The sequence below is a fragment of the Dufourea novaeangliae genome, unplaced genomic scaffold (genome assembly GCF_001272555.1).
Source record: "Dufourea novaeangliae isolate 0120121106 unplaced genomic scaffold, ASM127255v1 scaffold8, whole genome shotgun sequence".
NCBI lineage: Eukaryota > Metazoa > Arthropoda > Insecta > Hymenoptera > Halictidae > Dufourea > Dufourea novaeangliae.
The window spans coordinates 3,223,048-3,237,442 of NW_015373923.1; the positions used below are offsets into that span (position 1 = coordinate 3,223,048).

Sequence of the window (14,395 nt, forward strand, 5' to 3'; positions counted from 1 at the left end):
CATACTAGAGAAGCAGTTGACGCAATACTTTAGCATAAGATGAATTTTTTGAACATGCTGATCAATGTTTGCAAAGAGAGACAACTACAGTACCTGGGTGGAACTTGGTACGAATTCCAAGAGTAGACGAATTATCAATGTGTGACTTCATTCCTAACCTAGACTTCATTTGAAATAGAAGAAAATGACGTTAATGCTGGGTTCTGTGGATTCTGACAGAAAAGGTGTGTATCACGTGTTGCTATTTTGGGATGGAGAACGTTATGTGAATGGCGAAGAAGGTATTTCAATTCCCAATGTCAAATTTTTGTGATCTAATATTTTGTTTTATATTCTGAAAATCGGCTTAAAGTATTTGCATTGTAAGATATTAGTAAAAGTGTATTCCAGTTTGGCGAGAACTACAGTTTTTTTTTTAAATATCTGGCACGTATTCGAATTGTTCTGTTGAAATTATTCGTTGATGAAAGAATGCGTAAATTTTTTTTGAAATGTTGAGATATGACGAAATACACCATTAGCGGCATATTAATAAATCAAAAATAGAAGAAATACCATTTCTTCAACAGTTTTCAACAACTGGTAGATTGATTTGTTGATAGAGAGATAATATCTAGACTAGATGGCATCTGCGGAGGGAATGGTCTGGCATCGGAGAAAATGAGCGATGGACAACTTATGCAAATTTCAATGGAGCACTGTGCTACTAGGCAATGACTTTGTGGAATGTAAGGGTTCAAAGCAAGCAACTTTCGTGGGATTCGGTGGCACTTCCTGGCGCTTTCTGGGACCTCATGGTACTTTTTGGGATTTTATGGAACTTTCTGGGACATCGCGGGACTTTCTGGGACATCGCGGGACTTTCAGGGACATCGCGGGACTTTCAGGGACATCGCGGGACTTCGCGGGACTTTGCGGGACTTTGCGGGACTTCGTGTAAGACTTCGTGGAACATTTTTGAGATTTAGGCGACAATTTCGAGAAATATCCAATGACTACAGATAATTGTATTCGTAGAGTCACTATTGTGTACACTCGTGTATTTGTTTTAATATAAAATATATTTGTCGTCACTTAACGGAATTTTAGTTTCAGCTTGTATTAAATGCTTATAGTTTATTACTCGTATTTATTTTTATTTTAGGATTTATTTCACATAATAATCAATTGAAAAAGTTGATGTGATATTTTATAATTTGTATTTATACATTATATACATACGTTAAATAACAAGTTTATTGATCCTATTCATAAACAAGAAAGAAATATATATAAGAAATACTTTACATTTCATGTTTTAGTGAAATAAGATTTTATAATCGTTACGTTTGCATGCATTTATTAGGCTTGTCCATGCTGGTATAACATGTTTCTAAATAAATGAACATTAACACGAATTTTGTGACCAACATATTTCTGTAATCGTCATTGTCCTATCATTCAATAATTGAAAGATCAGATTTTATTATAATCTTCAACTTTTGGTTTAATTACATAATTATACATTAAAAACATGCTAAAGCTTTAGCCTTTTTATGTCTTCCGGACGAAAATCTGTTCTTAGAGACGCGATGCGTCGAACTTCAGCTGGTGTCAATCTCCACGCAATTGCATCTGCTCCGCAATAGTCAGCCAATTCTTCTACTTTTTCTACACTTAATATAGTAGCTATTTGCGTCAATCGTGCAAATTTATCACGTACAGACCAAGATGTGGCGGCAGCCAAATAACTTGCCAATGATCTTACTTCTTTATCAAGTATGAGGCCCCCTGCCTAAATAATTAAAATTGTAAGTAAGAGACCAGTGACTACAGATATAATAAGACCTATGGATGCCATTGTTGCCGAGGGGTCATGGCGTATGAGTGCCTGAGGATCCCAGAGTGAAGGTCAGGTTTCTATTACCGCAGCGAAATTCTCGTCTGTATTGTATCCATTGTGCTATATACAGTTCAATGGTGGTATTTATATGCATCCATATGTATCCTACATGTATGCAACAGTACATAATAATAGTACAGTTTCATAGTCTTATGATCAGATATAGAGCAGATGGCGATCGTTCTCGAGGCACACGTTCATGAACCCTCGACAAAAACGGCATCCATAGTCTTACAATATCTGTTGTCACTGAAGAAACGTAATAAAGATGATCGAGTATAACCCATACTTACTCTATTAAACGTGGATTTTAATAAAACTTTTTCTAATCGAGCTGTAACCTCGGCGGTGAGAAGGCCGATTAAGGCATCATAATTCGATGTGGTTAAACTGCCTTTAAAAGACTGAAGTAGACCTTCTAAATTCATAACTAGAGTTTGTACAAATGGTTCTTCTGTTTCATACCGTAACAAATCATCCTGCAAGCATGTGCCTCGGTGTTACAATCAATAATACTCTGCAAATATTCTTGGTTAGCTCACCTCATTGACATGATGATCCACGGATAAAAACGCATCGACCCAGGGAGTCACTCTCGGTTTAACGGCACTTACACGTAATTGTTCTAACCCATAGTCTGTAACAGCTCGTAAAATCGACATAACACCTTTTAGACCAGATAAACAACTGTCAATTTTACCCCTATCTTTGCCTTGCATATTAGGAAATGTTGCATCTATTTCAGCATTCAAACTTTTACACAGCGTTTCAACGTACTCGATACTTACGTCGGTATTATTTAAGTATGCCTGTGTTAAATAATAAAGTATAAACAAATCTGTATATCATGAGAGAACGTTTTCAATATTACAAGTAATTTTACCAAGAACATTAGACGAGCAAGTTCTGTGTCTGAAGTTTGTAAACGACCATGTTGAATACTTGTTTGGAGAGCGCTGTATGCTTGAGCCAAATCTAAGTATCCAGCAGGATACCCTTGCCTTAGTCGGTTGCGTAATCTGTTCGCAAACTCTCCTTCCAATATACCGCAAGCCATATTGACTACTGCACAGACACCGTCTATACTCCAACTGGACATGGACCGCCTGTACAAATAACATTTCAATATAGTTTGAACAAACTGAAAATATCTATAACTATTGATTGATTCACCAACAACATGCATGTATTTTAATACCTTATACATTTTTGTACTATAAAGAATACATCATCAACCATACTCGATGTCTGTTGATCATGATCTAAGGTATCCATTCCTAATGCTTTATTCACACTTTCTTCAAGAAAATACCTTTCCAATGCAAGATAAGCACCTAGAAGTTCTTGCATTCCACGTGCTAAATCGGAGTTACTCACTGTATTCTCAAATTCATTCATTAAGTCTTTGTACTGTGCATCGTTTGCTGCGCTAATTTCTATGTCATTCTATAATCAAAGTGTTGATTAAATCTATGTGGAAATGTAACATTAAAAAATCATTGTATAAAATACGCGTCCTACTTACTTTAACTCTCCGTCTTAAGAAACGAATATACAGTTCTGCTCGCGAATGCATTATAGTAATTTCTCCTAGTAATAAATCAAACTCTTTAGGATCTGCTCTTTCAGAACTTGGTTTTCGAAGATAATCATTTATCATTTGTTCTTTTTTAGATATACATCTGTGTTTTGTAAATTCTGCAATAATCTTCTTGACTTGCCTATTGAAAACATGACTGGTAACAGTAGTACTTTACAGTCTCTTTAAAGTTATATACACAATTTACCTGTCACACTCCTTTTGTAAGATAGAAATTGTAATTAATAGTTTTCCAGGACCATAGTATGTTTCAATTATTGGTTGATGTATTTCTACAATACGTGCAATTCCTTCGAATAACAATGTCATAGTGTCAGCAAAAATAACAGATGCTCTTTTGTCATTACTCTTAATCTCTAAAGCTGCTTTCAAATTTTTCTGTGCTGCTTCGTGTAACTAGTACCAAAGTAAGACTTATTAAATAGAAGAAGAGTGCTTTGTTTGAATTTCTGAACTGACAAATTATTCATTTCATAGTTACCTTTGTACATAAATAGCCACAAAACTTTTTAAGTCCTTCAGAGTGCATTCCTAATAGAGGAAATATTTTGAAGAATCTTTCCACAGAAGCAAGATCTTCCGATTTTACTGCTTCGTCAAACTTGTGCGTCACCACCGTTCTAAGTTGCAAGGCTGCTTGCTGTAAAGTAATCAATGAACTACTGATACTAGTATGATCCATTGAAATATCTTCAGCTGTTCTTTCTAGTAATTGTTGATCCATTGACAAGTAACGATGCACATGTGCAGCCCCTTGTTCATAATCTTCGTTGCATAATGCCATAGCTACACCCTCACTGCATAATTGTAAATCAAGAATGTCATTTACACGTCTCTGACATTCACAAACTCTGCTCTGTGAGTAAAACCATAAACAATTAAATTGTATCTAATAATGTATTATTGATAAAGCAGAAGCTGATGTTAATACACAACTTACCCTTGCTAAGTCTAGTTGTCTTACTTTGGCACTTACATTTTTAGCTAATTCATTAGTATTTGCGATCATATTATAAAATTTTTCACCTTCTTCCCGTATTTTAATAACATTAGGTAATACTTTGCTTATGTTTTGTAGTTTTGCTTCTACATGACAATGCCTTGACAGTATAGTTTCTAATGTCCTTCCGGTTTTAATCTACAAGTTAACAATTGTTATTCAAAATAATTGTAACCTGTATTCACGACGGTTCAGGCAGTCCATGTATTAATGAATAATGTGCAAAAATAAAAATTTTAGCATTTTAAACAGAAAAAAGAACAAAATGAAAACATTATCAGTTAGTGGAAGAAAAATGACAGAACCTCATCCTCTGCTAATTTATCGAGTATTTGTGTCAAGTCTTGCTGATTTAACGGTAAATCCATAGTGCGCAACATATATTTTGGTAAAGAAATCGACACAAACTATTCATAAAATATTTTATTCTGTATAAAACCATACAATAATGCCACGTCTGTAATAATTCTAAATCCACTCCATTTTAAACTGATTTGTATTGTAAGCAAGAATGGCAGGACAGAGAGGAGATGACAGTATGAGAGTGCTCACGGCGAATCGCTGAAACTGGTACCCATATAATTGGCTAGTAGTTTCAGCGATTCGCCACGGATGGCGCCACCGGTCGAAAAAATAGTGGTACTCCGCGATTAAATGCGATTTTAACAGTGTTCTGGTCGTTTATTGTTATTTTCAATGACAGGAGATTAATCTACGTTCTTTCAGCTACAACTCGAGTACTGTATCTAAACGAAAGCTATCCGTATAACGGTGTAACAGCTGTCCAAAGTGAACTAAACGGGGTATGCATGATGGAATACACTGTCAATCCAAACCTGTTGTTGTTAGGGTTGCCACTCCATAAGGGGTCAACGTTAATAGTAGCATAAATAATTGTACTAATTCTGGTGTTCTGCAGTATTGGGTTTACGCATTAAATCGTCAGGAATAATTTGAGACCGACGACGATCATTTTGGGCGCTTAATTACACCGGAAAATAGTTGGCCGGAATCATTATAATTTGTATGTATATTCCAATAAACATACGTCAGGTAATATAAGCTTGATTTCATCGGATTGTCATAAATATAACTGCATAAATATTGTACAATCCTGTACTAATTATAGTTATTTGGTTCAACAGGTTACTACAGAAACTAACTACTATCTGCGTCTTTTAAAGTTGAATATATTAATTAAAGTTGAATATATAACACTTCATTTGTGCTAATAATACTCAGAATGCATGCTTTATCGGTAACGTTGGGTATTGACACTAAAATGGTAAGGGGGCTTCGGATGCCCTCGAAGCATAGGACAGAAAATTACATTGTATGTAGGTCTATTCTTATATCTCGTCTGTGACGCGGGGTCTGTTACGTATGATTCGGGGTTCTATGACCCCACGCACTCACCGAATGATGTCCTTTGCTCACGCTCCCGGGGTTCTGTGACCCCACATATTCACCACACATGGAGTTTCTTGTACATGCTCCGGGGGTTCCATGACCCCACTTTCTCACACACCTCCACGGGACTCTTGCGCATGCTCCGGGGGTTCTATAACCCTTCTTACCTAAGCTTATAGCCTAAAGGATGAAATATTAATTAAAAAAATAAGATGTAGCTACTGTGACATTAAATAATATCAGCGCAGAAATTTCCAATGAATTATTTAACTCCACTGAATATGCTATAATCGGAATATAATCGGAATTCCGGTTGTTTTTCTATAGCTTTCTTCATATTTACACGCGCCAATGATCAAAATACAATAGAATAAACGTGGAATATTCATGAGAATATCATGGCATAATAGAAAAGACCTTTTATTTCGGTTAGTAACTACCAAGATGGTAAGTCTCCTCGACAAGGTTGGCACTACGATAGAAAGTTGGCTATTCGTATCGTGCATCGCGACTCATAGATATCCGGCATTAGGCCGCACGATCGACCACCATGCCGTCCACGAGGAAGCAAACAGGGAGAGAGAAAGAGGGCGTTGCAAAATGTCGTAGCCCGACACGAGGGTCCGTGAGGAGCTCGCGTTCAGTCGCAGCTCGGCGGTCTACACGGGACGATCGAGTTACGTGTAGTATAAGCACGGTGCGTTTCGCGTATATAGAGACGCGTACGGCGCATGTGTTAGTGGTCATAGGCGCAGCCTCGCGTGTGTACGCGTAACCGATACGCCGCCGGACGAGTTGACACACGCGCAGCAATGGCGTACCCCCCCGAAGAAGCCTGAACGTGTCGACGGTCGAATATTCTTTTGTGTTGCTGTGTGTGGTGTGTGTAACCGGGGGACAGAAAATCCGAATAAACGGGTGTATGCACGAAAGCCGACTGTACAAACGGGAGGCATTGCAGTGGCGTAACACAGTCTCTGTAAGGCTGGCAGAGACGGCTGCTACGAACGACGTTTACGCCCAGCCAGGAACCACAGAGCCCCATTACTTGTCATATAATACAGGCCGAGTCTCTGGTTCCCACGGTGGTCGTTTCGACCACTCGTGAAATGCTTCGCTAGGGAAAGAAAAAAAGGATAAACGCGAACGCGATGCACGACGGATATAGCCGTCGGAAAGGTTCGTGCGAAGGGATTGTGACAGAGTGAGTACGCGCAGGAGGGAAGGGCCAAGAAACGGAAATATCGTGTCGATATACGAATTAAAGGAGAAATCGTGGTAGGAACGGCGGAGAGAAACGACATAATAGACCGGTTACGAGTAAAGCCGGCACCTAGATTGCTCGTGTATTCGGTCTTGTAAGCTCTTGATTACAACTTCATTTCCATCCCCCTTTCTAAAACTATGCGATAAAACGTTTCCTTCCTCGTATACATTGGGGGCATCCTCGGTGTTGGATATAACCAATTGGTCCAACCCTTGGATAAGGCGACCCTGTACGAAGCGATGTGTCGTTCCCATTCCTGTCCGCTTCGTTCGAAGGTAAGCCCGTGACATCGTCCAGTGTGTGCCATAATCGTTGACACGATCGCCTCGTGTAAATACTACACCCAATAATAAGAAGAAGAAGAATTAAGAAGCAGAGGGGCAAGAGGGATAGATAAGAAGGATACGGGAGGGTGAGAACGAGCCGTCGTTGGAAAGAAGCGAAATTGCCGGAAGATCGCGGACGCGCGTCTCCGGTCTGTTCCTTTGAAAGGATTCGCAATCCCAACGCTGGGCGAGACGGGGAAGAACGGTTCGTCATCATCGGGGAGAATAATCGCAAGGATCTCGCAAAATGAAAGCCTAGCGTTCGAGGTGGGTCGTTGGTCAGCGGACGCGCAAGAAGGGACGGTTTGCCGGCGGAAGCCTGGATAGTAGGAGGTTTCCAACATGGCCGCCGCCTGCTACGAGAAGGAAGTGGTGGTAGGTGCCGCTATACACGGACACGGTCATCACCATCACCACCACCATCATCACCATCACCATCACCATCACGGTGCGACGGGGCAGAGCGGCCAACAGCAGCAGACCGTCCTGCCGGGTGCACCGACTATCCTCGACACCACCGCCGTCGGCACAGGCTCGGGCACGACCACCGCGAACACAACCGCGACTGCGGCGACCGCCGCAGCTGTGGCGGCCGCGGCCGCAGCAGCCGCGGTCGCCGTCACCACCTACAAGGACTACAAGGATTATTCGCAGCCGCTTCACGTGGATTGCAGCGTCGAGTACGAACTGCCTAGCCAGGCGAAGCCACCACCCGGCGGCGGCGAACCGCTTCTGATGATACATCCGTGTTACTATCGACGAGCGGAACGCGAGAGGAGAAGCCCGTTCGTTAACAATCTACCGCCGCCGGCGAACGCGCCAATATCCTCGTCGAGACGTACCAGCAGGAGAAGCGCGACGGCCGGAGTCGTGATCGCAACCGCGACCGTGTCGTCGACGTCGTCGGTGGTACCGTCCTCCACGGCGGTCGTATCCTCTGTATCCACCTCGACCGTGTCCTCGTCGACATCCGCCACTGCTGTCTTATCGGCGACCGCGGCAGTGGTCGCGACCACCGATACCGCCGCGAATCTGGTCTCCGCTACCGGTCAGATGTCCGCCGCAATGGCTGCATCCTATCGAGCGGCACTCAACGCTGCTGCGACGCTTTCTCAACAACAGCAACAACAAAGACGGCAACATCATTCGCAGCCCCAGCAGCCGCCACCTCCACCACCGCCGCAGCAGCAGCAGCCGCATCATCATCATCGAACACACGCCCAACATCCTCATCACGGTCCTCCGCAACAACCACAACAACAACAGGGTTCGATAACACCGACCACCGCTACCGGCAACGAACTGATTTCTGCCGACGAAAAAGCAGTTATATCAGGTATTTATCAACACTACTTCCGCGCGATGCGCGCTCACAATCATCAGCATCAACAGCAGCAACAACAACAGCCGCAACAGCAGCAACATCGTACGAGTCATCAACTGCATCATCAACCTCACCAAAGCGACAGAAGTTCCTCCACCTCGTCGGTCACGTCGACAGCCGCCACGTCGATATCCGGCATACTACGGCAGAGTTATCAACAGACGTACAACGCGAGCAACTCGAGCACCGCGAGCCATCTGCGGGTCGCGACCGCCTCCGCGGTTGTCGCGCATCATCCGTATAGGCGGCCGTCGGCCTCGTTGTTGTCGCGTGCGGCGTCCCACCTGGGACAGCAGGCCTCCCTGTCGTCATCTTCCTCCTCGAACTCCTTATCCTCGTCCGCCTCGATCGGTGCTTCCAGCGGCGTTTCGACCGGCGGTGTTTCGAGCGTGTACGCGAGCACGATACACAGGCATCACGCCGCCACATCGTTGCACGCCCTTCAGGCGGCCGGTTTTTACGAGACGCCCGGTTATCATGCGTTATTGCCGCAGAGTTAGGTGACCACCATCACCAGCAGCCCGCTAGAAAACGACCCCGTTGCCGTCGGCCTTTGTTTATTCACGTAATCCCGGGTGCAGCTCTGGTACTCCTATTTCCCTATTGTACGACTTATCTCTTCCACACGTTAAAGAGCATACGGGTTGGTCTAGTACACACCGATGGGGATACATCTATCTCTCCCGTACATACCCTCCTACCTACCCACCCACTCGCCTATCCGCTCATCTACCTGCGTGTGTATGTACTGTATACATATGTATAATGTGTCTATACGACGAGTACGTATATATGTGTACGTACGTATCCGTCGGGGACACACAACGATCGTACGTGCCGTGTTCGTTGGTTGGTTGGTTGGTTGGCAGTGTGCGGGTGGCCGACCGGACGGACAGACGAGCAGAAAGCCGCAGAATAAACGCCACGACCGGCGTGTACATCAGAGAGACACGCGCACACACACACACACAGATATACATCTCGAGCCGGGGGACAGATGGAGGGAACGAGACACAACTGTGAAACGGTCGTCGGGTACGCATCAACCGATTCCATCCACCTGCGATACTAGTGTTGCTCAGGTATAAAAATCCATTTGCTTAGGCCCGTATTAACGACGTATACATACTTTTAACCATATAATTCTCGAACCGATCGACACGTTTCCCCGTTTGTTAAAAGTTCGACGAAAACCCAAATGTCGTTTCCCTTCGGTGGACAGGCCCATTTATCGTACTAATTCGCTTTTCGAACGTATCGCTGAAAGATCGTTTTCGAACGGTCTTTCTCGTTAACCGAACACACCGATGTCGTGCGAATCGTCGAGCATCGGCTCGACAAATAATATTTTTAGGTCGTGCTCGATCGATGAACGGAGACGCCGAACGGACCACGGAGGGTAGGGTCGTTAACGAAACATACTACCGATATACAGTATTAGTCGCGTTTCTTTCTTCTTTTTTTTTTTTTCGCGATCAGCCTGTCGAATCCAATTAGCTCGCATATCGATATCAATCCGACGGCGGGTTTGCTTCAAGGTTCCCTCGGTGTGTTCTAATATCACATGTACGAAACTCGAATCGAGGATCGTGGTAAAATCGTGGAACGTATCGGGGCCTCGGAACGCGACGAACGATAACATGTGTTACCGATCCGCGTGTATTTAGTTCCAAAGAGAGCTTTAGACGTCGAATAAAGAAAAAAAATGGGAGTAACCGACGCATATTTATGTACCCGACGCGTATCTGTGTACCCTCACGAGCAAACTCGCCGTTCTCTAAAAGAAACAGCAGCGTAGTGGAAGGGCAAACGATACTTGGTGTCGTCAGTTACTGAAATTTCTGCTAATTTACCATTCAATATTTACTTCGGTACTTCTAATTAATTCACCAAGTGGTAGAAGGCCACGTTGCTTTTATCCCCTGACGGAAGCCGAGTTTGCTCTCCAGTGTACGTCCTGTCGTGTCTTTTTTCGATCCCGCTGGTGGTTTTTCGTTTCACGTGGAATATACAGGAAATAGCAGAGTACTGCGACGCAGCGATCGCGCCTGTTGTGTCCTCCTCTAACGGAATGTCCCGCTCGTGGTCCGTCTCCGTCAGTCGTGAGCGCGCGCGCGCACTTCTCTGTTTCTCGCAGGGAAGATCTCTAGAAAGCCGAGATTCCCAAGAGAGAGAGAGAGAGAGAGAGAGAGAGAGAGAGAGAGAGAGAGAGAGAGAGAGGTGGGGGCCTGGCGGCCAGGATTTCTTCTCTTTTCTTTTTTCTTTTTTTCTTTTTTTTTGTCCTGCGCCCTTTTCAAAGAGCGCGCTCAAGGAGAAACGGACGGGGACCGTATTTCGTTACACGGTAACGATCGATCAACGTGACCGCACGACCGCACCGGCGGTACGGGCGAGCCGTGGCGAAGCGAGACGAAGCGAGACGTAGCGAGGCGAGGCATGGCAGGCCGAGGCGAGTCGAAACGCAGAGAGAGAGAGAGAGAGAGAGAAGAGCGAGTGTGAGAAAGATAGTGTACGCTCGACGGGTCGGGACGGGTCGAGTCGACTCTTCGGGTCGGAACGGAACGGGACGGCGATCTCTGGGCGGGTTACGGGACGGAGAAAGACGGGACGAAAGGGACACACACACGAGTGCAACCGAGGCGAGAGAGAACAGAGAGACCAAAGACGAGAAAAGGGGGCGCGGTCAAGATGAGGGATCGGGGCGGCGGTGAGACGAGAGGAAACCATGAGACGTCGGGGGCTCTAATAGGGTAGAAGGGAGCAGGATGCACGTCCAACTTGGATTTCAAAAACACTGTGACGACCCATGGAGCGGCGGACGCACACGTGAAAACGTTCGGGACCTAACGTCGTGTGTATGTATAAACCCTCGCGCTAATGCGCACCGCCAACCCGTCGCTCCTATATAATTTCCACCCGTCCTCTCGCACGCGGAACCTTGGAAAAATGGGCTGCCGTGAGGGGCGGGAGGGAAAGACGCTTTGGGAAACGAACGGATACCCCGTCTCCCTTTTTGTTTTTTTGTTTCTTGCGTTTTATTTCGCCGATCCCTTCGGAACACGCTGACCAAAGTCACGGAAGCCCCGTTTTGCGTGCCCGTGCGTACTGTACACTACCGTCCGTAAGTGTTTCGGATATAATACGCTGTTAAGGTTAGAATGTTATTATTTTTCAATAAATAAGTCTGTCGTTTCGGATATTGCTACGCACCGAATTGAATAGGTTTGATTAGTTTTTGAATAGTACCAGGCTCCTTTATCATTAATTCTTTTGCAGAACTCGAATTCGCGATCTTTTGATCATTGAAAGGTTAAACTTAAACTGATTCTAACCAAACGCCTGCATCGTCTTACTGACGTGCTTTTTTCTTTGATATGATTGATATTCGTCTAAACGTATAAAAGTACAGTAAAGTTAGAAACAGGCTGCGGAAACTTGTTCTATTTGTATATGTATACATTCTACATATATACCTTTTCATTCAACTTCTAACTATATTATTTGTTAACACTAGAACTACCGAGCCCGTCAAAACGACGGAATTCAGATTTTTTATTTTACAATTACTGAAATCCTAGAGATACTTGATCTGAATTTATGTTAATCTCTAATTTTTTAGACACTTTATATTATAGTATACTAAACTATATTGCATTATATATTAAACATATCAATATATTACACAATTTAACTCAGCATACATTCAATGCTGGTAGTTCTAGTGTTAATAAATATCACGTTCGTCTATAACAATTTACTAGATTTTCTTTTGTCAAGAAGTTCTAAAAATCAGTGAATACATTTCATGTAGAAAATATTTAGAAAAATTCCGCAAAGTATTTCACAGATTTGCATCAGCATATCTATCCAGATACTTCTGGACGGTAGTGTATGTATATATATATGTGTGCATCTATATACGTATTGTCTTCGGTTGAGAACGGTCGTCGTTGGAAACTAGGTTCGATGGTATCGACTACCGATAATTCGCCGTTCGGTGAATATACCGCGACTGACTTTAACCACCTGCCCTTTTCCCTTTTGCTTCCGCGAGAGTTCCGTTGCTAGATCCCGATTCCACGAAAAGCCGTCTGACGCGCGCGGAACAGCCGCCCTCGCTAAAGAGCCGTTTATTTTTGTAGGAAAAGCTCCGTGTATTTTTGTGACGTGTCGGACGATTTGCGTTTTGAAATGGGTACGGTGGAAGCGGTGCGACGGTGGGAAAGGTGCTCGAGAATTTTTGAAGGCTTCAAGGGTCCCCAAGCATCTGTATGTCTTGGACCCGTCAATATGGTCAGCCGTCGGAAACAGGGATTTCCTGGACGGCCGTACATCACGTGCAAATATCCGTTATCCTTGAAACAGTTGTCTCTTGCAGCGCAACGCTGTTTTTGAATTTCATACGGAACCTTGTTCATTGGAGCATCTATCATATTGATTATCGATAGCAATACCGAACAGTTTGTTTCGAATATCACCTATAAAATCGAATCGGAACTCATTTTTTTTCTTAATAGTTGAGTGTCCATTTGACAATTTTTCTTTTCACATGTACAGAAAGTGGAAGCACGTGCAGCTTCCCCCGTAATGTATAGTTGTACATAGTCAATGTTTTCAGTACCGATTTCATCAGTACAGGTTTGTTTTGTAATAAAATCTCGATTGTTCGAATTTCGATCATTTTTAGTCTTCTAACCCCTATGCTCTGCGTGTATTTTTACCTAACCTCTCGATTATCCTGTAACTACGCAGCCTTGTTACACAACAAGAGGGAATTGGGATTCCAGCATTCGATCCAGAACTTGTGTTTCATCTATTTTTCACGAATGGTTTCCCCAGAAACACACAGGTTCGTCGAAACAAGTTTCACTCTCGATTCACATTTTCGAAAAAAAAAAAAAAAAAAAAAAAGGAACGCGTTTCCTCGCGGGATAGGTCCGTCTATTTCGAAACGGACTGTATTCTATACGCGTGTTGCGTTTGGCACCGCAGCACGCTCACATCGTCGGCTGACGCACACACCAGACACGGAATTATGCACCCTGCGACCCGGGGAACGGTCGATAGCAAATACATATCTCGGTTATAGATTGCTCGTAACGACAGAGGGTTAAACTTCATCCACTGATGGATATTTATACGAGGTGGAAGGAAGGAGGGCATTATTGTGCCTCGTTGAAACCCCCGTCGGACTCGCCCGTTATATAATATGACGTCGGCATTAGGTAATTAGGAAGCGTCGCGAGCAGAAACGTTGTGTCGCTGTCTTTGAAAAGGTTTCACTCGTTGCTTTGTCGGTTTCTCCTTTTTTTTTTTTCCTCCTCCACATACACATTCTGTTTCCAACGTTAACGATCGAAAGCCCCCGGTTATTTAAAAAAATGCTGTTTGCTCGTAGAATAATATCTTTCAAATATCCGCGGTTTCGAAAGTGTGTACACCAAAGATTAGCGGTTAAGAACGTGGACCTGTTTATTTTTCTTTTTTTTTTTTTTTTTTTCCGTCAGGCTTCAATCGAAACTGCTG

General features: G+C 43.6%; 2 protein-coding genes across 2 annotated transcripts; one reads left to right on the top strand and one right to left on the bottom strand.

The window, feature by feature from the left end:
• Positions 1–1,424: 1,424 nt before the first annotated feature.
• On the bottom strand, positions 1,425–4,971 carry LOC107194806 (conserved oligomeric Golgi complex subunit 4). Its single transcript, XM_015584509.1, has 10 exons — positions 4,788–4,971; positions 4,423–4,620; positions 3,964–4,338; positions 3,670–3,878; positions 3,408–3,603; positions 3,081–3,328; positions 2,766–2,988; positions 2,425–2,691; positions 2,176–2,361; positions 1,425–1,774 (listed from the first exon to the last, which is right to left on the bottom strand). The coding sequence occupies exons 1-10, from the start codon at positions 4,860–4,862 to the stop codon at positions 1,517–1,519; spliced, it is 2,235 nt and encodes a 744-aa protein (XP_015439995.1). The 5' UTR covers positions 4,863–4,971; the 3' UTR covers positions 1,425–1,516.
• A 2,826-nt stretch (positions 4,972–7,797) lies between these two features.
• On the top strand, positions 7,798–9,576 carry LOC107194893 (centrosomal and chromosomal factor-like). The gene has a single exon (XM_015584606.1). The coding sequence runs from the start codon at positions 7,828–7,830 to the stop codon at positions 9,367–9,369; it is 1,542 nt and encodes a 513-aa protein (XP_015440092.1). The 5' UTR covers positions 7,798–7,827; the 3' UTR covers positions 9,370–9,576.
• Positions 9,577–14,395: the final 4,819 nt, after the last annotated feature.